Source organism: Lolium perenne, chromosome 3 (genome assembly GCF_019359855.2).
Source record: "Lolium perenne isolate Kyuss_39 chromosome 3, Kyuss_2.0, whole genome shotgun sequence".
Lineage (NCBI taxonomy): Eukaryota > Viridiplantae > Streptophyta > Magnoliopsida > Poales > Poaceae > Lolium > Lolium perenne.
This window is the reverse complement of record NC_067246.2, coordinates 187,120,654-187,141,312: the sequence shown is the minus strand read 5'-3', so window position 1 is coordinate 187,141,312 and position 20,659 is coordinate 187,120,654. Positions and strand designations below refer to the sequence as shown.

The window sequence follows — 20,659 nt, the reverse complement described above, 5'->3', positions numbered from 1 at the left end:
GAAGATTCAGCTTTGTGCATATAATACACATCATCGTAAGCCTGAATATACTAGTTGAGTAAGACATCTCTAAACATCAGGCTGAGATGTGTAGTATACAACACCACATAATATAGGTTTATATCGTGATACTTAGCACGAATATTTGGGATTCTACTATTTGCCTCAACATTTACCTTAATTGCACATTTGCAATGAGATAAACTTGAAACAAAGTGGTCTAGGATAGTTGTGGTTAACCTAATTTTCTTTGGAAGTACTAACTTAGCTTCCATTTTGTTGAAGACTACTTCAATGATATGTCTGGTTCTAACATCACTATTCTAAACACATAACTATTGGAATATAGCTCCTATACTTCCATGTGTTCTTACCATATAACTAGGGTTCTGATGTACTTGATACAGTTCCCATGGTTTTGGAACACAATTCTTGCTCTACCTGACTTCTTATTGTTCTCCTCCTAAATGTTTATGATGTTCTATTTCATCACATAATGATTCTCAGGTGAATCATATATGATGAACAACTCTACCATGTAAGTTGACCTATATTATTCCTATCTCTCTTCCTTACCTCCCATGATTGACTCATCATGGTACATACTACCTTATATGACTTACATTTATCACTTATTATCAGTTGTTTCACATGTCTAGATAATCTTACTTACTTATTACTTATCTTGGTATACCTATTCTAGTAGGATATCTTACTTATCTTCATCACTTGATATTACTCCTATTACAGGTCTGGACAATTTTTACTTATCCATAATATGTGTTGGTACACGTCTTCCAATAGGATATCTTCCTTATGGTTGTATCCTCTCTTTGGACTACCATGTATTGTCTACCAACTGTGATCTACTCATCTATTGTTTTAAGGACTTAATGATGTTCTACATGTTTGGAATTAGCTAACTAACTTTACTTAGGAAAGATAGATAAAAAAATTGACTCAAGTGTGTCAGGATTATTCTCAAGTGAATATCCATCTCAAGTCATATGTAGTATTTGGTTTGACTAAGACAACTTCCTATAGACACTACCAATCCTATAGGTCTCCTTTAAAGGGTTTTAATCCTAAGGTCAAAGCATTTGCTCTGATACCAACTGTGGTGACCCGGCATACCACTGCATGGTGTAGTATGCAAGTCTGATATAACACCAATGAAACACAGTTCCACGGGTATTATATCGCTCAGAGTGGTACAACAGAAACATATGCGGGTCCAAGGCATGTCTATAGAATTACAACATTGACTCTGTTACATAAGATCATCACAGCCTCGTACTTTACAATGAGGTAAATCTGCAAATAAACTCCAGAAGAACGACTCGTAGTCTAATCCTATCACGAACTCTATTTGTAGAGTATTTGACTAGCTATAGAGGCTATGAACAGATTCTAGCTAAGTAGGAGCTAGGTTTAGGAAGCTAGTTCCATTCTATGGCTAAACTAGGTTTTCTCCTTGTTGGATGTGGTATCTGACTCCTCTGACAGGTCCTGTCTCTTGAAGTAGTTGTTGACTCTTCGGCCTTCGAGTTGCACTGTAGATCCTCCTTCGATGCCTCCATATCTAAGCAGGGGATTTAAGAGTGGGATGAGTACGAGCGTACTCAACAAGTTCATTATAGGAAAGAGGTGTTTAATGCACTAGCTACAGCATTAGACCAGAAAGTCTAATACCAATGCAAGTTTTCATAATCATTTCTTCAAAAGGTTGCTTTTATTCAGAAGAACTATGTCCGTCAGCCTTCACCGGTTTACTAGAACTTCATGGAGCTCCTTTCCGGCCGCGTTCGCAGTTCCATATCCCGGAACAGGGAGTGCCTGGTCACGATTCATTACACTCTGCAGAGGTGTGTTGCTTTACCCATAAGAGATCTTAACCTTGGTGCCAACCGAGCTATAGTTCTCGTCCACACTTCCTTTGGTGTGAGGCCCGGTATAAGGTCTAGCCAATCATGTTCCTCCGCTACCTCGAACACCCACCCTTTTGTAAGATTGTCCTCCCCTATATCCATGATGAGACCGTTCCGGGCATTCATATGCCTTCCCCTATCAACATGGATAGACCGTTCCGGACACCTTACAATCCCTCATAGACCGCAATACCGTGGGGACTTAAGGCTTCCCCAGCCTACCGCTTGCACTTCGCACGACAAGTGTCTACGGACTGTGCCGTGGGGACTTAAGGCTTCCCCAGCCTACCGCTTGCCGCCGACAGATACAAGTGTCTACGGTAAAGCGCATCCGTTGATGAACGAGAGGTGGAAACACTTTTGACTACTCCGTCCCACTCCGGATCTTATGGTTAACACGGGTATTACGGCACAAGAATCACTGGCGACATTTGTTGTTTAATCCTAGATGGATATAAGCCCGTGCAATGGAACCTCCACCATATCAACACAATCCATGGTTCCATTGCCCACCACATAGTCATATTCATAGTTATGAAAGTAGTGGTTTTGATTTTTGTGCAATAGTGATAACCATAATACTTTGCAAGTAATTTGATAAAAATACTCAAATGACATGAGCAAGTGATGAACTTGCCTTTCTTGGCTGCAAGATTATGCAGACAAGGTCTTCGATGTGTAATAACTCCAAATTCTGAAATAGCATCATCGTCCGGTAAGGACGATGTTTAAAAGGTTGGCAAGGATGCAATAATGCATAAGAATGAGATGCAATCGCTCTAAGCGTGACCTAACCCCGATGATTTAGGATTAGTGAGTGGTAATAATTGATTCAGGGTGTGTTGCACTTTTTAGAGTGATTCACAAACAAGGTTTTTATTCAGGTGTGGTTACTTGGTATCATGAACATGTAGATAATAAAGTACAATAATCAATTGAGCACATAAAGAATGATAATTGGCATAATGTTAACGTGTAAAGAACAGTTGTCAATTTTAGTACTATATGGCATAGTTAATGATTACTTGTTATATTCTTCAAAAGAATAACTTTTGAAGAACATGTTCTTTAATAAAGAACAAGTATGATAATTAGTCTGGTGGGGTTCTATGGTTGACTATGGTTTCATCTAATTTCTGAAGTAGTTATTAGATGGATCACAACCTAGTTGGATTCATCAGCTACTAAGGCTTATATGGTTGAATTAAGTCTAAACATCTGAATTACCAATAGTTGCTATCAAGGTGGTATACCTTGTTGGTGATAGCTGATTAGGGTTTATAGGTCCTTATAAGCAGGGTTGATGATGATTCTTTATTTACTTCAAAAGAATAACTTTTGAAGAACATACTTCTTAAATAATAAGAAGTATATCAATTAGGGTTGAGGTTGTCCAGGTTTTGCTACTGGATCCACTAAGTAAGGAATTATTGGCTCCTAAATAGGATGGTTCATAATTATGAAGTATTTGTAGGGTTCAGTGGACTATGGTTATGTAATGATAAATATTGAGCCTAGATGCTATTTGGGTTCATCACAATGGTGTGATGCTAAGCATGGATGAATAAGGATGATGGTTTTGACAGTAGAAGCTAGGATTTAAACCTGGTTGATCCTACTTGATCAACTAGGTTTAGTGATATGCATACATGGATTACTAAATTGCTGGTGATAGGGTTCTACATTTTATGTGGACATAGGTATGTCTTTTAGTTGCTAATGGTGGCTCTATGATTTGAATTGAAGTACCATGATCACCTGTTCTAACCTTGGGTTTAGGTTAGAAGCAAATTAGGGTTCACATGTAATAATAGAACTAGGGTTCCTACTTAATTTAGGGTTTTAAGAGTCACATGAAATGATAGGGCTATAATATCATTCCATGTGGAATTTAGGGTTTGCTATTTACAATGTAGTTCTATGATTAATAACTTCATGTTAAAGTTGAAGTTATTAATAGCTTTGAAACAAAAATAATATTAGGCTTTTTATTTTATTATTTTTAAGGAGTTAATAATTAAGGTAATTATTAATTAGGGTTAAATCTCTCTGATAAAGATTTAACAAAATTAACAAATAAAGAAAATTAGTTTTAATGGTTTCTTTATTTATTTACTGTTTTTTTTTATTTAATTTGGACACTTTTCTTAATTTCTGAATTTTAATTGCATTTTGAATAAAATTAAAGGCTTAATTATTAGTTTAAAACAATTAAATTTTTATTAAAAATAAAAATTTCAAATTATATTTTTATTGAATAGAGTTTTCTTTTAGAAGAATTTTGATATCTTATTTTAATTTTTCTGAGTTAATATGAATTTTCTAAATTAATTCAAAGTTTCTAGAATTATGAGATTTAAATTTAAAACAGGTGAATGACTAAATCTACCCGGCTGTCTTACCCACAGAGTCACTGACCAGTGGGCCTACGCCACGGTGGCTGCCACACAAGCATTTGACCAGGGTCAAAATCGAAACGTGGCAGGGGCTTCTCTGCCGGCGGGAGGTCGGCGACGGCGCCGCCGTTCCCGGGCTCGCGCGGATGGATTAACAGCACCACTCGATTCAGCTCGCCGCAGTGAACACAATGGTACTAGCGCCGCTCCTAAAAGGTCGCCGGAGTTTGCTCGCCGGCGAGGCCGAACGACGGCGGACACGGGCATACGCGGCTAGGAGTCTACAGGCGACGATTCGGTGCAAACAAATGCTCAGGAGATGCGCGGGCTCACCGTGAGCACGACGGGCATGACGGTGAGGTCGAGGGAGGCTTGCTTCGCCGGATTTGGGGTCGCCGGCCGTCGGAGAGATGAGCTCGTCGGAGCCGCTCCGGGGCCTCCCAGCTCGATTCCTCCCGTATGCTGGGCATGTCGAGGATGCTGAAGACGATGGTGGTCACGGTGGGGCTCGGGGTTGCCCCAGTCGACGGCGATAGCCGGAGACTGTACGGCTAGGGTTTCGGGTTGAGCAGAATTTGAGCAGAGAGAGCGAGAAAACGGTGCTAGGGTTTGTCCATGGGCCTTTTATACCGTGCTTGTGGCGCGCCTCGTCACGAAATCGAGGAAGGAGGGGCTGCCAGCGCTGAGGAGAAGGGCTTCACGGCGTCGAGCTGCCCTCCAGCTCACGGTGAAGATGAGGACGACCTCCTCAGATATTTAGACGAAGAGGTATGGGCTGTTAGATGGGCTGGTGCTGATGGGCTCCTGCTGGGCTGCTGTTGGGCGCCGGCTTGGGCCTGTGTTAGGCCACTCCACGGCTGCATGGCCAGGTAAGTCTCTTCTCTCTTTTATTTATTTTCTGTTTTATTTTTGTTTTGAATTCAAATTTGAATTCCTTTGTATTTTGCAGGTCTTTCATTATGTTAATTAAATGAGGATGAAGTGCAATGACTATTACACCACCCTCCTATTTGAAGAACATATTTTTATTGATTAAATTTCATACATGTGGGCTTGTTCAAAATAGCAAATAGACATGATCTTGTATTTTTTTTATTTTTTTATTTCATGTCTCACTTGTGAATCAATTTATTTAGATTGTTATAGTTGATGTTTTCAACTCAATTATTTTAGAGGTTGTTAATAGGACTTGGCTTCTATTTGATGAGTCATTGACTTACATGTGATGTTATGTGAGCACTAATTTATTAGGGCTTTTCTAATTTTCTATCATAACCCCCTTTTAAGTTTATTGCTATTGTTATATTTTAACATCACCATGAAATGCCTAGAGTAAAATATTACTCTCTTCATGGTTTGATCTTGGTTATAAGAATAGGTGGTTGATCTTCACCTATGGGTCTTACTAATAGAATTTAGCACTAGGTGTTCTTATGTTTGATAAGTGAAGCATAAGATTTAACTAATGATCAATTATAGGGTTTAAATCATATTCACCTACTGGCAAATGGTTTGGAACTCAATTGTGGCCTGGGTTTATATTAGGATCTTCATGGTGGTACATAAACTAGGGTTTGGATATAATTCTAGTTTATGGTTATGGGGATGACATCATGTTATATTGGCTAGGTTTACTTGCGTAATATATCATGTGCTTCCCTAATTACTAAGGATTTGAGAATTGGTTTTATCTTCTACCAATTAACTACAATTATTATCCTTAATTTATCATTAAGTTAACTACATTGGTTATAGTTCTTTTTATAGTTAACTTTGGTCTAATGGATTGTTGGTTTCTCACCATGTAAAGTATGGAGTTTTACTCCAAGGTTTTCTTAGGTTCTTTAATTTATGAAACATAGATATAGTAAGATTCTTCTTATGATCACCAAATGGTTCACAAGTAAGATAAGATATAAACCTAGGGTTGCTTACTAGTTAACTTTCTATAATTTCATGTGGGAATGAAATCTACTTACTCTAGTAGGGTTTAACTTATCCTCACATACTTCAAGAGCAATGATCATGGTTAGACATGATCCACTTGTTCTTGATATCTTTACCTCAAGTTCTTAGGGTTTATGCTCATCACTCAGTTTATAATGATCAAGGTTTGGCTTCCTAAATTATCTCTCCTGAGTTAGGTTTCTCACTTCTAAGATCAAGTATTGTCTTGATCAAGTAAATATATACTTTCTTTTATAGTTACTTGAATAGGCATGGTTATGGTTGTCTCAATTATCTTGAGTATAACACCATGGGTTGAGCTTTCTCATTTAAGAATGGTTATTCTAGGGTTTATGGTGTACTCCTAATATTTATTTAGGTTGCTGAGCCAAAGATTCAATTGTCTATCTTAGTTGGTTTATTCCACTCCTTATTTCACTAAGTCATGGATATAGTCTTATTCCATTTGGTATTTGGTGATCTCACCACTTCAAGGTGGAATGGTTTACCTAATGCTTTAGTTCAAAGTTTAACATTGATTCTTAAATAGGTAAAGCTAGAACTAGTATGATTGGTCTCTCTCATTTGGAAAGGTCTTTAATACTAACCTAAGGTTAGGTTCCATAGAGAATGAGGTGATCATCAATATCCATGTTTAATATAATTTGGGGTCCTCTCTCTAAGGATGATCTGGAATAACATCCTAGGGTTTCTCTTAGAGATGATGCTTTGAATACTTGGATGTATATCCAAGGTTTAGCGCAAGGTTTGTTATTACTTCTCTGATAATTATAATATAACTCTCACCTCTCTAGGTTTGATGTATAATAACTTGGAATAGAGAAGAATTATATTCCTTATTTGGATCTCCTTGTCTTGCTTCCAAGATTAAAGTAGGATGGATATCATAGGGTTTATGATAAGAGCATGGATTAGTTTAAGATATGGAGAAGATAAGTGAAGAATAGTTTCTCCAGTTATTGTTACTTGATTTCCAATTAGATGTATGTTCATATGTTATGGTAAGGATTACCTTATTATGATATGTTATGAGATCAAGCAGTTAATCATTGATTCAAGTGTTGTTGTGTTGATTTTAATTCCATTTGATCTAACCCCTTAGATCAAATCATCTTTACCCAAAACAAGGTTTTAACAAAGTCACATTGAGGTTTATAGCGCTTGACTTGATGAGCTACTTCAATTCCACCAAGGTCAAGTGAAACTTCAGTTACTGTGACTGTTTTACTTTAAAGCGCGAAAATTCCCCAGATTTTCTATGCATGAATGCAATGCACACATCTGTTTCCTCTATTTTTATAACCCCATTACCTGGGATATTACAGCTGGGCAGCAGGTTCTAATATGAACATCAAAATTGCTCCTTCCTAGGCTTAGGTGACAAACCAAAGAACATTTACAAAAAAAAGAGTAACAAATGCCGAAAATGATTGGAGAAGAGCCAATATGGCAAAGCCAGTAAATAACGATTCCAATATATGACAAAACAGTGACAATGTATAATTTCTGTAACAATTTATGCAAAGTGAAGCCACAAAACCAAAACCACCACCTGATTGTCATATCAAGGATTATATTTCATCTAAAGGTATGATTGCTGCACCCCCATGGGGATCTCTGAGGCTATCCACGCCAAGCACGTCGCTTGCTCGGGTTGGGTCGCTCGGCTCGCTAGCTTTCCGTCGATTGGGCCACGCGTCATGCAGCGGTTGGACGTGGAGTCGTGCGAGGAGAGACAAAAGGAGTGCCCAGGCCAAACCCTATCCCAATCCTCCCCAATCCCGCATCCACTGCCTCCCCAGCTCCCGCAGCCGCCGCCTCCCTAGCTCCCGCTCTCCGCCACTGGTCTCCTCTCCGGCTGGCGTCATCGGCCGCATCCTCCCAGCGCAGCCGTCGCTGGACGGGCAGGTAGTGGCCGGCGGGGAGATGTGCCGGCGCCGCCCCTCCCCGTCGGCACCACCTCTGCGCTAGTGCCGCCGCCCCCACCTGCTCCTCTGCGCCGGCGTCGCAGCTCTGCCCCCTCCTGTCCTTATCTCCCCCTTGGGCGCGAGTGCCGCCTCCCCTCGTCGCCATGGTCGACCGGTAGCAGTGTCGACCTTGGGCGCGACCGCCGCCTCCCGTCGTCACCATGGCCGGCCGGGAACAGTGATGGCCTTGGTGTGGGCGCCGCGTCCAGCACAAGCGGGCGCTGGCCTTGGGCATGAGAGGGGATTCGTGAAGGTGGCCGCTGATCCTTTTTATGATGAAGAAGAGAAAGGAGCGGGGTCGCTGCTGCAAAGGAGACGAACGTGTAGAGGTCGATCAGTAGCCAGGCCACCTTGCCGGACCACCATCCTCACTGGCCCATGCCAAATAAGGTATATTTCTTCTCCATGAGTCAGATGCAAGATTTCCTTGTGCTTTGTCTGAGATTTGTTCATTCTTCTGTTCATAGATTTGTTCACTTTTTGTTTTTCGATTCTATCTCCGATTACTCATTAATTTTTTGCATCAGATTTCCGTTCATCTCAGTCCCCTTCCATGGATCCTCGTGTCCTTTTCCAGGTGCTCAACTTCGTGGTGCTCAGTGGCCAGCTGATGGTGGTGTACTACCGCCGGTGAGAACTAGGAACAGAAAGAGGAAAGAAAGAGAGATGAAGTGGCAAGACTCCATGATCCCAGGTTTCTCCCTCCCCCTCTCTCAATCTCACTGCCCCTTCCAGGGATTAGGTTCCCACTTGCATGTTTTCTCTTGTGAAAGATTTCTCTTGCATATGCAGGTCAGGATAAGAGAGAAGGGGCAAGTTCAGGTACACGTCTTTGCAGATCCACAATCTACATTAGTCCAAAGCCTTTCGGGGTTTCAAATAATCTCCCTCTTTTGCGCATGGTAATCAGACCCGCCTTTTGTGTTTTATTATTTTGTTCAAAAATAGTGAACTCGGTCATGTACTTGGATTGGCCAGAATTGTTGCGTGGTTCTATTTTACATTCTTTTTCTTCTACATGCTTGGTGTTATAGTACTAATATTATATAATTATTATGATTAATACACTTCATCAATTTTTTAAACAGCTAAAATATGTGACTTTCTTTTGCTTTCATATTTTCCAACAGCTGAGCTCATTTATCCAGATTTAGTACCTGCCCATTATTCATGTATTACGTGTCTTTTCACACATGTTTTTCAGGTTATTCAGGATGAAATAGTTATTTGGAACTTCACTCCTTCTCGCCAAAATAGATAGCATGGACACTTGATCTCCACCGTGGAGCTTGGCGCAGCTCGACCTCTTGCACTGGAGATGGAACTAAGACCTCTGTTGGGTATATTTATTACCATTCCCATCTCTTTATCTTATACAAAAGCTGAGAAGGTTGTTTTGTCCCATTCTCTCAAGTTCGGTCCTATTGTTTTCACTGGTCTGAAATGTGTGCAATGCGACAGCTTATGAAAATGCAGTTGTTTGGTGAATATCGATTCGATTATAACTTGTGAAAATCAGTAGCTATGTCAATACTTCTGAAAATTTGACAATAACTTCAGGCTCCACTAAATTTAGTAGCTATGTTAGTGCTACTAGATAATTGTATCAGCCGATGGGTTACCGAGCCATTTCATTTGAGTTCAGTATGATAGACAAACTTCTATTTCAGATATGTGTAGTTATGTGTTGTTTTACACTAAAGATAAATAAGATATGAGATTATAAAGTTAATTAGTAAAATTTTGACCGTGTCTTGTGTATTGCAGCTTATTCAGATTGTAACTTTCGCCCAGTCCAGTTGCAGCCTTGGACCCTCTTGCAGGTACCCGCCACCTCTCTTTCTGTTTCCTTGAACGGTCTGCTGTTGTAGTTCACGCGGATATACTTCTCCAGGTGGTGTACATGGGCATAGAGTTACATACCTAGCGACTATTTCCCGATGTTTATTTGACATCCCGTGGTGTACATGGTGTACATCGGTACATCCGTTGCTTTAATATTTGTGTTCATCTAGACCTCTGGTTTATAGATCACTAAATAGCTTTAAAATTTTATGTTCTATCTCCTCTCATATGAACTGCTTCTTTATATCCAAAAAGTTAATTTATTCATGTTCATTGGCTCGCGCTTGTGCTCTTCTTGCGGTCTCAGGCCCGCCTTGCAGATGGTCAGGATTGCCTGCCGTTGGCGCTGTCCCTCTTAGCCACTGCCGATTGGCCAGCAAGGTCTTGACGAACTACGGGATATAAGTTGCAATATGTGATGCTGAATGTGGTTCCGTGACCACTTCTTGGACCGTGCTCTTCATGTCAAGCGCCCAACAGGAGGGAGAGGAGGAGCGCATCTGCGCTCGAACTCGGCGACTTCCTTGATGTTTTTTCTTGGTTTGTGATCTGGAATAAGTTATGGTTTAGTTCTCCATTTTGGCATTTTGTTTAGATAGGAAAACTACATGCTCAGGGTCTCAATCCTGATGTATTGTCTTGACTTCTTGGGTTCTTGATTTTTCATTGGGATTTACTTCAATGGCCTCTTATAACTAAGTGTCTTTCTTATGCGTTTAGCTGTTGAACTTTCTGTTCGCTACCCATGTATCTCATGCGAAGCGTGTATGTTCGCTAATGCTGGCCATTTTCAGGCTCCATGTGTTTCTACAATATGGGACACTCGTGGCGGAATGTGGCAAGCTTGTGTAAACCTCATGCTGGTAGATAGGAAGGTATGTCTTACCCTTCATGTTGGTAGAATTGGTGCAGATGGGTAACTAATACATATAAGTTAAAATTTCCAGTAACCACTACTTCTACCTCCTGCCTAGATAAGTACAAAACTGAAAATTTATGCTTGCGAGCGTCTAATCTACTAACTGACTTGAGACCTATTACAGAAAGGCAATCACTTAAACATATAGATAAAAGAGAGCTTTATCCTTTCAGCTTTTTAGGTATACTTGGCTCTTGTAATATAATATCCAAAACTACTTCCTGATGAGTAATAATTTTCTAAAGCTTCTCAGCTATAAGATTGCAAATTTTAACAGGGCATATGCATATTTTTCTCCCAAAAAAGCTCAACTAAGACATGGTCATTCTGGAGTGAGCTTGCCTTGTGACTGAATCTTTTTCCGGCTTTGCTACCATTGAACAGACCTCTGCTTCTTTATTTATGAAAAAATCCCATTAATCCTATTAACTATTACTTTTCCTATGGTTGTCCAGCTATGCTTTGACATGACTAACTGTAATATTGCTCCTGGTCTTCCAGACAATTCAAATTCTGGAACTACAAAGATGCTATTCAAGAAATACGGGAATACAAAGCAATAGGATGTGCTCAACTTTTCTCTGACTTATTATGTTTACATGTATGATTGTTGGACTTGTTGCTCTTCAAAGATGTCAATCAGTACTCTCTCTTATAGCATGTCATGTTTGTGTCTCTTTAATTTTCACTATTCACCTGCTGCATGAACTGTTTCTTCATTGTTTGAATCAAACATTATACTATATACATATACTAGTGCTAGCGGTGGCTCAATTGTGATCAGTATTGATTTTATATTTGTGTTCCTCCTAGGTCTTTCTGTTTGTCCTGAGCTCTGTTTATATTGCTTCAAAAGCAACTTAGTGTGTGCTGGTGCTCTGTTTATATTGCTCAATTTTACACCAGTAGTGTGTGCTGCTCCTTTCACCCTCTATAAGATTGCAAATTTTAACAGGGCATATGCATATTTTTCTCCCAAAAAAGCTCAACTAAGACATGGTCATTCTGGAGTGAGCTTGCCTTGTGACTGAATCTTTTTCCGGCTTTGCTACCATTGAACAGACCTCTGCTTCTTTATTTATGAAAAAATCCCATTAATCCTATTAACTATTACTTTTCCTATGGTTGTCCAGCTATGCTTTGACATGACTAACTGTAATATTGCTCCTGGTCTTCCAGACAATTCAAATTCTGGAACTACAAAGATGCTATTCAAGAAATACGGGAATACAAAGCAATAGGATGTGCTCAACTTTTCTCTGACTTATTATGTTTACATGTATGATTGTTGGACTTGTTGCTCTTCAAAGATGTCAATCAGTACTCTCTCTTATAGCATGTCATGTTTGTGTCTCTTTAATTTTCACTATTCACCTGCTGCATGAACTGTTTCTTCATTGTTTGAATCAAACATTATACTATATACATATACTAGTGCTAGCGGTGGCTCAATTGTGATCAGTATTGATTTTATATTTGTGTTCCTCCTAGGTCTTTCTGTTTGTCCTGAGCTCTGTTTATATTGCTTCAAAAGCAACTTAGTGTGTGCTGGTGCTCTGTTTATATTGCTCAATTTTACACCAGTAGTGTGTGCTGCTCCTTTCACCCTCTATATTGTCCTGGTGCTCTGTTTATATTGCTTCAAAAGCAACTTAGAGTTTGTAAGAAATACACATTTTGCATTTGACTTAATTTAGTGTAAAGATGGAAATGCAGGTTTATGGAAACATCTGTGTATCTGTACTGAAAATTGTTGTATGGGTACCTCCAAAGGATTTCATTTCCTTTGAACTTTTTGCTGTAGTGAGTACTGTAATGTGCTGCACCTGGACCTTGATGGCCCCAATGTTATGTCCTATTTTGTCCTCAAAGATTGGCTGATCGAATGCCAACACCGATTTTGCAATTTACATTGACCATCGGTTGAGGAGTGGCCAACAATGGGCACCAGAAGATGCGCAAAGGTACACGAGGAGGGGCAAGGTGAATTTATGTAGTTTAGTTGTGCATTAAGGTACTGCAAACACATTTTGTGTCTACCTTCCAATATCTATTTATATATGTTGTAGTTTTTCAGGGCCCATTTTTTATGTACTCTGTTTCTGTAATGTGTCTTTCCTATTTATATCTGGTATGGCTTGTATTCTTTAATTTTTCAAGGTAAACTACTGGTCTTCGTCATCGACTGCAAGGGGAGAGCAGCTTAATTATTGAGTACGTCAGAGATATCGGAGTGAAGACAATCATTCCAGGTGAGTACATTAAGGAGTGCCTTCTCTATTTATATTAGATGGCTTTCTGTTCACCAAAAAAAGATGGCTTTGAGCTTCTCTAGATGTGTGTAATACTTGCATTGATCTATTTTGTTTTTTCTTGCACATCTGGTTACTATTCATCATGGTAGGTCTTGCTGATCCTGCTGTTGCAGCTAATTTAATTTATTGTAGTTAATGTTTTGTATCTGATGGGAAGGTTAGTTGACCTGTGGTTGACTGCTTCAATGAATGACTATGTATGGTGCAAAACTTATTTTCAAAGGTTGCTTTTCTGTCACTGTGTTGCATCACTAGAGCCTATGGCTGACGGCTGCATTGTGCTAATTTGCCTAATTTTCAGAGCTATACATCCTTAGTCTAATCAAGCACTTTTAAAAAGTCAGTACCTTTCCCTTTCCATCACTTATTTGTGCATTCCGATGTTTTGTGTTATAATTATGTGTTCCTACAATAGAAGAGCTAGAATTATATGAATATTTGGCTCATCTGAAAAAGAATAATACAATCCACCTCTGTTTTCTTTATAACTTCATTCCTTTGTATTTTTTGCATATATACCTCCAGTATTTGTGCTTTATAGCATACTATAATTAGCTAATTGCTTAGATGATTAACTTATGTTTCTTAGTATTCACATGGTATATACTAATTAACGTTATCGCTTCATTTTTTTTCTACTTACAGATGTTACTTGAAGCATTGATGTGTTCTCATGCCAGCCGTTCAGACTGCACCCATTTGCTTGCACAATACAGTACACTTATGGTGAAATTTGGTAAGTCCTTGAATACTGTTTTAGCAGTCCGTATGGTTCACATCCATTATCCTGTGAGCTTCATATTCTTTTTGGTTGTAATCAGCACGTATGGCACAATTTTTTTTTACCGTGTGCTAAGCAGTTTACTGTACCACGGGCTAATTGACTTTGTTAGTAGTGTGGTCCACTATATATAGGTGAAACATGGGTTACTGTATGTAGGTCAAACATACTGCTCTTATATCTTTGTAAAATTGCTTATGAAATTATACAATCATAACATGTTGCCAAAATTGCTTATGAAATTATATAATCATAACATGTTGCCAAAATGATCATAGCAGGCTTCCATTGAAACAAAAATACTATATCTAAGAGTGTGGTCCACTGAAAACTATTATATGCACTACTATTATTTTTAGGCATTCATTACTGAAACTCCTTTGTTAGTAGTGCAAGGTCTCATTGAATTTTATGGAATCTGCCAATTGTGAGACTAACCGGAAAATGAGTATATTCATGGTTGCAGAATCTTGGATGAATTTGGATGAATTAAGCTGCTTTGAGATGGTATGCCATGATATGATATAACCTATTTATATATACGGAGTTACAAACCCTTCCAATGTTGAATAATGGATCATCGCCAAATGAGTGATACGCCATGATAGTTCGCACGCCTCTTATTCTGTTTTTTTAGACCAATTAGTCTAAAAGTTAATGAGTAGCAAAAAAATCTTATTGCGCGAGTCTTTGGATTAGCTCCTCAATAGCCCTGCCCTTGGACCTCAATGACACAGCTCAACATGAATTTCACATCTAAAGGTTACATACTTTCCTTTAGATTTATTACCTCCAGTTCAATAAGGATTTCAGCATGCCGTAAATCCAAATTGATAATTTTACTATTGTTTTGTTTGCTAATTGTTTCATCCAGAAGTTTCTTTATTTTAGAGGAGAACACTCATTCATTCACGGAATAAAAGTTTACAGAAGCTTGTGGAGTCAGCTCATTTAGTTTAGGAGAAAATCCCTGGAGTTTGAGATGGTTTCCCTCCCATTGTTGTGTACTATATTACACCGCAGATGCCAACTTTGCATTGTACTGCTGAATAAATCTTGCCCTGTGCGCATAAATTTTTCCGCTGGATTGCAGGAAAAGGCAGCTTCAGAGGATGTGCAGATTCAAGCAAAGCCAGTGCTCGCCGTCACCAAGGTGTTGCGGTGTTCCGCGGTCCTCCGCGTCTCTGAGGATGGTAATCGAATTGTTTTCCCTTGGCCTGCCTACCATTAAGTATTCCTGTGCCGTGGCTACTAAGCATAGAGCGAAATGACAATATTCCATTTCCAGTTTTATGTAGAGACTAACATAGTGAATTTGTAGTTCATAGTAAAACTGATGATTCAAACCATGACTCCTTAATGTTATATCAAATGCACAATATAAGCAGCTAAATCACCTGGTAAAATGAATGGTTGTTGCATGGTGCAAATAAGACTTACTTCAGTTGCTCTTATACGCAAGTGACATAGTTTGGTAACTATTGTTTCATTTTGCTCTTATACAAGTTTTCTGAGCAAGGCAAGGTATGTTATCTTTATAGCCTTAAAAATCATATTTGAAAGTTCAGTAACATATAGCAGCTACTTGAAGGGGCATTACTACAAATGGATGAATCATGTATTGTAAATTCTGATTGTGCTATGTTGTTTCTGAACTGTGTGCATCACGGGTGATTAGCGTAAGGCTACGTAAACATGTTTCGGATAAGAGGCAATTGTGCGACACAACTTCAGTAAAATTCTCAGAATAGTAGGAAGTAAACTGTGTTATAGAAAAGGAACTTAGTTTTGCAGTAGCTGATCTGGAAATAAAACCAAAGTAAGCTAAGAGATCAGTTTATGCAGTGGAAGGAAATTATAAGAAAGGAATATGAAGAGGTGCTCTCATTCTCATCTCACACAAATCGACATTATTACAAAATCTGCTTATAGAGGTAGAACAGTCAGGAAGTTATGTCTGTCATATGTTTTAGTCCAGATAATAAGAGATCGGGTTACGTTTTTTTTTTTCATTTGTAGATATGTTGCCAGGCTATGCGATGGAGACACTACCGGAGGAGGACATCATATCCTAGCAACAACAGCCTAGGACGAGATCCATTTCGCCTGCAACGAAGTTTTGGTAGACCATCCTGTCCAGGTTGGCGGCCGCGACATCCTGACGAACTTGACTAGCATGTGTAGGTGAATACAAAATTGAGAAATAAGTGAATGGCAAATTGTTGGTGAATGTAAATTTCTGAAAGGAAATAATTAATTTTATGTTCGTTTTGGTCAAACATCGTTACTGCAGCTGATGCTGTGTTATAATCTGAGGTATTCCATGCGAGATCGTACTCTAGTTTGGGTTATAATCTGATTTCTGATATACTGCTGGCATTTTTTTCCACATAATACATGCTACTTCAGCTACAATGCAGCTAGCAGCACAAATAAATTGTCAACCAGTGAACCTGCTGCTTATGCAATTGAATAAATGGATGAGCTCATAGGTTGATAGGGTTGCTTGTACATGCATTTCTCCTATATGCGTTTGCTGCAGCTATTTGATATCCAATCAGAGAATGCTTTTCAGGTTATGAGCATCGGTGAATTTTTCCCAGGCCAACTTCAGCAGATAGGTTCAGATCTTAAATTAATGTGTCCTTTAAGTTCTCTGAAAAAATCTGATTCACATACCATCCTTAATTAGAATTAGGACAAACGACCCACTGCTAGCTAGCTACAGTCTAATCAGCTTGCAACAAGTCACAGAAAATAAGAGTTCAGCAAGCTACAGTCTAATCATTACGCATCAAGTCACGGAAAATTAGAGCAGTTTATGACAGAACACAAATACAATGATGTTATCTCTCCTTTTTAACAGTGTTTTTGTACCCTGTGTACATAGTGAAGGAAAATCAGAGAAATACACTTGGAAAACCAACAGTTCAGCTTTTCTAATGGATCGCTGTAATTTTAGTGAACCGAATGATTCTTCAGAACGATCAGAACGATAGGGATGCTATTAATTAGCTTATCTAAGCTAGACGACCTTGCCGGAATGCGGCCACCGCACCTGCCTCGCGCCGGCCTTACCTATTTTGTTGTTTGACTACGTTCAATCACCTGATAATTTTTATGTTTACCCAGTAAATGCAATTACGCCGTGACTTCTAAAGACCATTCTGAAATAGACTCCTGTAGATGTTGCTTTTGTTGTTCTTTCCTTAATTTTATCGCTCTTGAAAAAACCAGAGTGTTAATTATTATAATATATGCATCTATTTCTCTAATTGTATATAAGCAAGTTTGGTTGATGATTTGGTTTATTTTATCCTAATTTCATTTGATTGACTTTGTTTTGTAAAATCTAACAATGTATTATCATTTAGCTACCTAATTTTGTCATTATTATACAAAGTGTAAATCGGAGTGAAATTGACGGGATGGTGCGCCAAGGCGCACCTCTAAATCTAGTAAATTATCAGAACGGGATGATCACCGCATACACCTGGTTCAATTACCAAACACTAATTAACCTGCAGTACTTAACGAAGCACCTGCTCCACGCAGCTTAGAGCAGCAATATGTTGGTACCAAATAAGAGTTACATTATACATGCCAAGAAAACACAGTACAACAAGAAACAGAAAACTTAGGTTTTGCATATCATAATAAGCAAACAGTGTTTTCCTATGGTTACCTACTTGGTTTTACATACCATAAACCCGCAAGCCTTAGGCTTTTAAACTAAGCACGTCTCCTCTTGGCAAGTTCCTTAAGGATGATACGTTCTTGCCATTCCATACCCAGGAGGAAACCAACAGTAACAGATGTAATAGTGAGCAGCATGACCAGCACCTTGTCTTTTGGTTCATTGATGTTCTCTCTATCAAAACGATGTGCGTAATGCAGGAATGTTAGGATCATTTCATTTGATTAAAAAATCAAATAAATTGTAGTGCCTGAAATAAATTACCTCGCGGCTTGAGCTTCAATTCTAGCTAACCCATCATCAATAATTCTAGCTATCTTGCCATCTATCTCCAATCCTTCTTTTTCTAATTTTGTCAACAAATGATCAATTCCTTCCTTCGTCTTCCTAGGAACCTCAGCTTTTGCTCCATTGCTGGATCCAGCCTGGTAAGATTAATCAGAGAATTACAATTGAGATACTGATACATGAGTTAAAACAGCTATTCATGCATGTTATGCTAACGAGAGAGCATGCATGGCTGCAATTGGCTAACAATAGTCAGTCCTTTTAGAATCCATACTATTAAACTTTCAAAAGTTTGAGCACCGGTATGTCTAAAGCTATCAAGGCTGTTCCTTTTGTGAAAGAACTATGGGCCGATAGCGGCAGCCGTATAAGCGATCCGAATAGTCCTTTTGGGCCTGCCTCCCCTCTCTCAGTATTAGGAGAGAATGGAACAACAGTAAGCGATCCGAATAGTCTTTCTAGATCTGCATCTGCCTCCCCTCTCTCATCATTATTGGGAGAGAATGGAACAACAGGTGAGGTTGTTACAAATTTGAATTTGGTTGGTTTCTTGGGGAGCCCACTGGATCAATTTGCAAATCACCCATACATTCCTCTTCATATGGGCACCTTTTATTTATGAAAATTTTATATTAATAGAGTGCCTTTTAAAAATGCAGTAGTACAATTCAGAACATATACATTGATATAGAAGCTATACAGTAGTGGTCAAAGTTACATTTCAACAGCCACAACAAGTCACTAATAAGAAAAGAAAAAAATAGAAGGATGGAATACTCTCCTTCCCTCCAAGTAAATCAAACGCCCATATATCATGGAATTACATGTTCAACATATCTGCTGTGTACTCAATGTGCGAGCCGGGCCAGCACCAGGGCAGGGGCACACCCACTAAAACTTGGTTCAGTAAAAACTAATAAAACCACATGCATCTAAGATGGGCCTCCTCTGCAACCCGGCACTTATTGTGCACATTTCAGTGGCAATATTCACCATTACTGTGTCAAATTACAGAAACCCTCTCCTAAAAAAGGTCTGAACTAGGAAATTGAATCAAGCCTAAATCTTCTTTTTTTGCATCTTTGTTATTGTCTCAGGAAAAAAGACGCGGATCATATAATTTGTTAGCGTAAGAACCGTTTGATGGGGTTCTACTGGTTAATTTGGTGATAAACGACGGATCTCGTTAGAACGATAGCGAATTGCAGGCATGGTAGGTGAATCGATGAAACGAGAGCGGAATTAGGTACCTGAGAGGTGGGAGGCGGAGAGTCCCCCGCCGGTGGCGAATCACGGGGGGGCACATCCTGCCGACGACTGCTGGAGGGAGACAGCGCCATGGAACCGGTGAGCACGAAGAAACGCGGGAGGGAGGGAGGGAGGGGGTAGGGATAGGGTTTCGGTTTCGTGCGGTTGATTGTTCCTCGATGTGGTGGTCTTTGCTGCGAGAGCGCTGCCTTATTTTCTTTGCACGCTGGACAGGACAGGTGCACCCGCCAAGGGCGGCTGAGCGCGCGCGGGGCTTGGGCCGGCGTCCAGCGGAGGAGCGGCCTGGTGCTGGGCTCGGCCAAGAGCAGGTCAGCCGTCAGCGGAGCTTGGCGCGAGGTGGGCGGGGAGTGGTGGTGCGGCCTGGGGTGGAGCCGGATGCAGCGCGCGGAGGAGGAGCGCAGGTGAGCGTCGAGGGGCAGCAGCGACGGTGGTGGGCGATGCGAGCTGCTGTGCGCGTGAGGCCAGGAGCGGGAGCAGCGCAGGGCCTGGTCGAGGAACAACCCAAAAGCGGGCACAGTTCTTCGTGTTCTTCACGCGTTGACCACGAAAACTGCTCAAATTCGCAAGGAATTGATGAAATTGGAAGGAGAAAACTTTGGGAAGTAGTAGATCAGCATCAATAACAACAGATCTGTGGCTCACCTCTCAGCAACTCTATGTCTAATTTTTCCATGAATTTTTGCGCTAACTTTATGCATTTTTTCCTACTTAGTGCAAACATGGCCGACAACGATGAGGCCGGCGGCAGAGGCAGCAAGCCATTCTGGATGCTAACCGATGAAATGGAGGTGATGGAGTCACAACCGCGCCGCGACGACGACGAGGATGATGACACCGATCCCGAGTACCGAGCCGATGGTGCTGATAGTAATTCAAAGGCGGCGGGGGCCCTTCCTCGTCGCCGCGTGCAGATCGGCGGCCGGATCCCCACCTCCTTGATGCTTGGCGGAGCAGACGCGCGTGGGATGGGCGACGGCGGCGGCGGCCCTCCTCCCGTCGGCTGTCCCCTGGCGGACCGGTCGGCGCGGGTGGGATGGGCGACGCTGGGGTCTCCCTCTTCTCGTCGGCTTCCCGCAGCACTCCGGCAGGGGTTGGTGGTGGGCGGCGGCCAGACCCTCGGTCTGCGCCATGTCATCCACCCCCGCCTATCGTTGGTGCGTGGAGGCGATCTCGGGCATCTTCCGCGACACGAGGGCGCCCGGGGCAGCAGCCTTGGGTTTGACGGAGGAGGTGGCCTCTTCTTCGCCGGAGAGGGTCGGCCTGCGGTTGGTGGTGGTGGATTTTTT

At 40.6% G+C, this 20,659-nt stretch overlaps 1 protein-coding gene and 1 long non-coding RNA gene across 3 annotated transcripts; one reads left to right on the top strand and one right to left on the bottom strand.

Moving 5' to 3' along the window:
• Window positions 1-8,047: 8,047 nt before the first annotated feature.
• Window positions 8,048-16,398, top strand: LOC127342862 (uncharacterized). 2 transcript variants are annotated; one of them, XR_011755630.1, is made up of 12 exons: window positions 8,048-8,649; window positions 8,837-8,953; window positions 9,052-9,161; window positions 9,464-9,599; window positions 10,027-10,082; window positions 10,412-10,644; window positions 10,899-10,979; window positions 12,828-13,037; window positions 13,184-13,275; window positions 13,984-14,074; window positions 15,213-15,312; window positions 16,139-16,398. It is a non-coding gene; the product is annotated as an uncharacterized lncRNA (long non-coding RNA). The 2 variants fall into 2 exon arrangements; XR_011755631.1 differs by lacking the exons at window positions 8,048-8,649; window positions 8,837-8,953; window positions 9,052-9,161; ... (2 more) ...; window positions 10,412-10,644; window positions 10,899-10,979 and adding an exon at window positions 11,971-12,302.
• A 1,218-nt stretch (window positions 16,399-17,616) lies between these two features.
• Window positions 17,617-20,071, bottom strand: LOC127339718 (uncharacterized). Its single transcript, XM_051365537.1, has 4 exons — window positions 20,016-20,071; window positions 19,355-19,901; window positions 18,081-18,241; window positions 17,617-17,990 (listed from the first exon to the last, which is right to left on the bottom strand). Exons 1-4 carry the CDS (start codon window positions 20,069-20,071, stop codon window positions 17,852-17,854), a joined length of 903 nt encoding a protein of 300 aa, XP_051221497.1. The 3' UTR covers window positions 17,617-17,851.
• Window positions 20,072-20,659: the final 588 nt, after the last annotated feature.

What these genes read in the sequence shown, in the direction of transcription:
- LOC127339718 (XM_051365537.1), bottom strand. Translation starts at nt 20,071, where the DNA reads ATGCATAAAGTTAGCGCAAAAATTCATGGAAAAATTAGACATAGAGTT. An exon ending in CTCCGCCTCCCACCTCTCAG is followed by an intron (nt 18,242 to 19,354) that starts GTACCTAATTCC and finishes TAATCTTACCAG; the next exon opens with GCTGGATCCAGCAATGGAGC. An exon ending in ATTGAAGCTCAAGCCGCGAG is followed by an intron (nt 17,991 to 18,080) that starts GTAATTTATTTC and finishes TCGTTTTGATAG; the next exon opens with AGAGAACATCAATGAACCAA.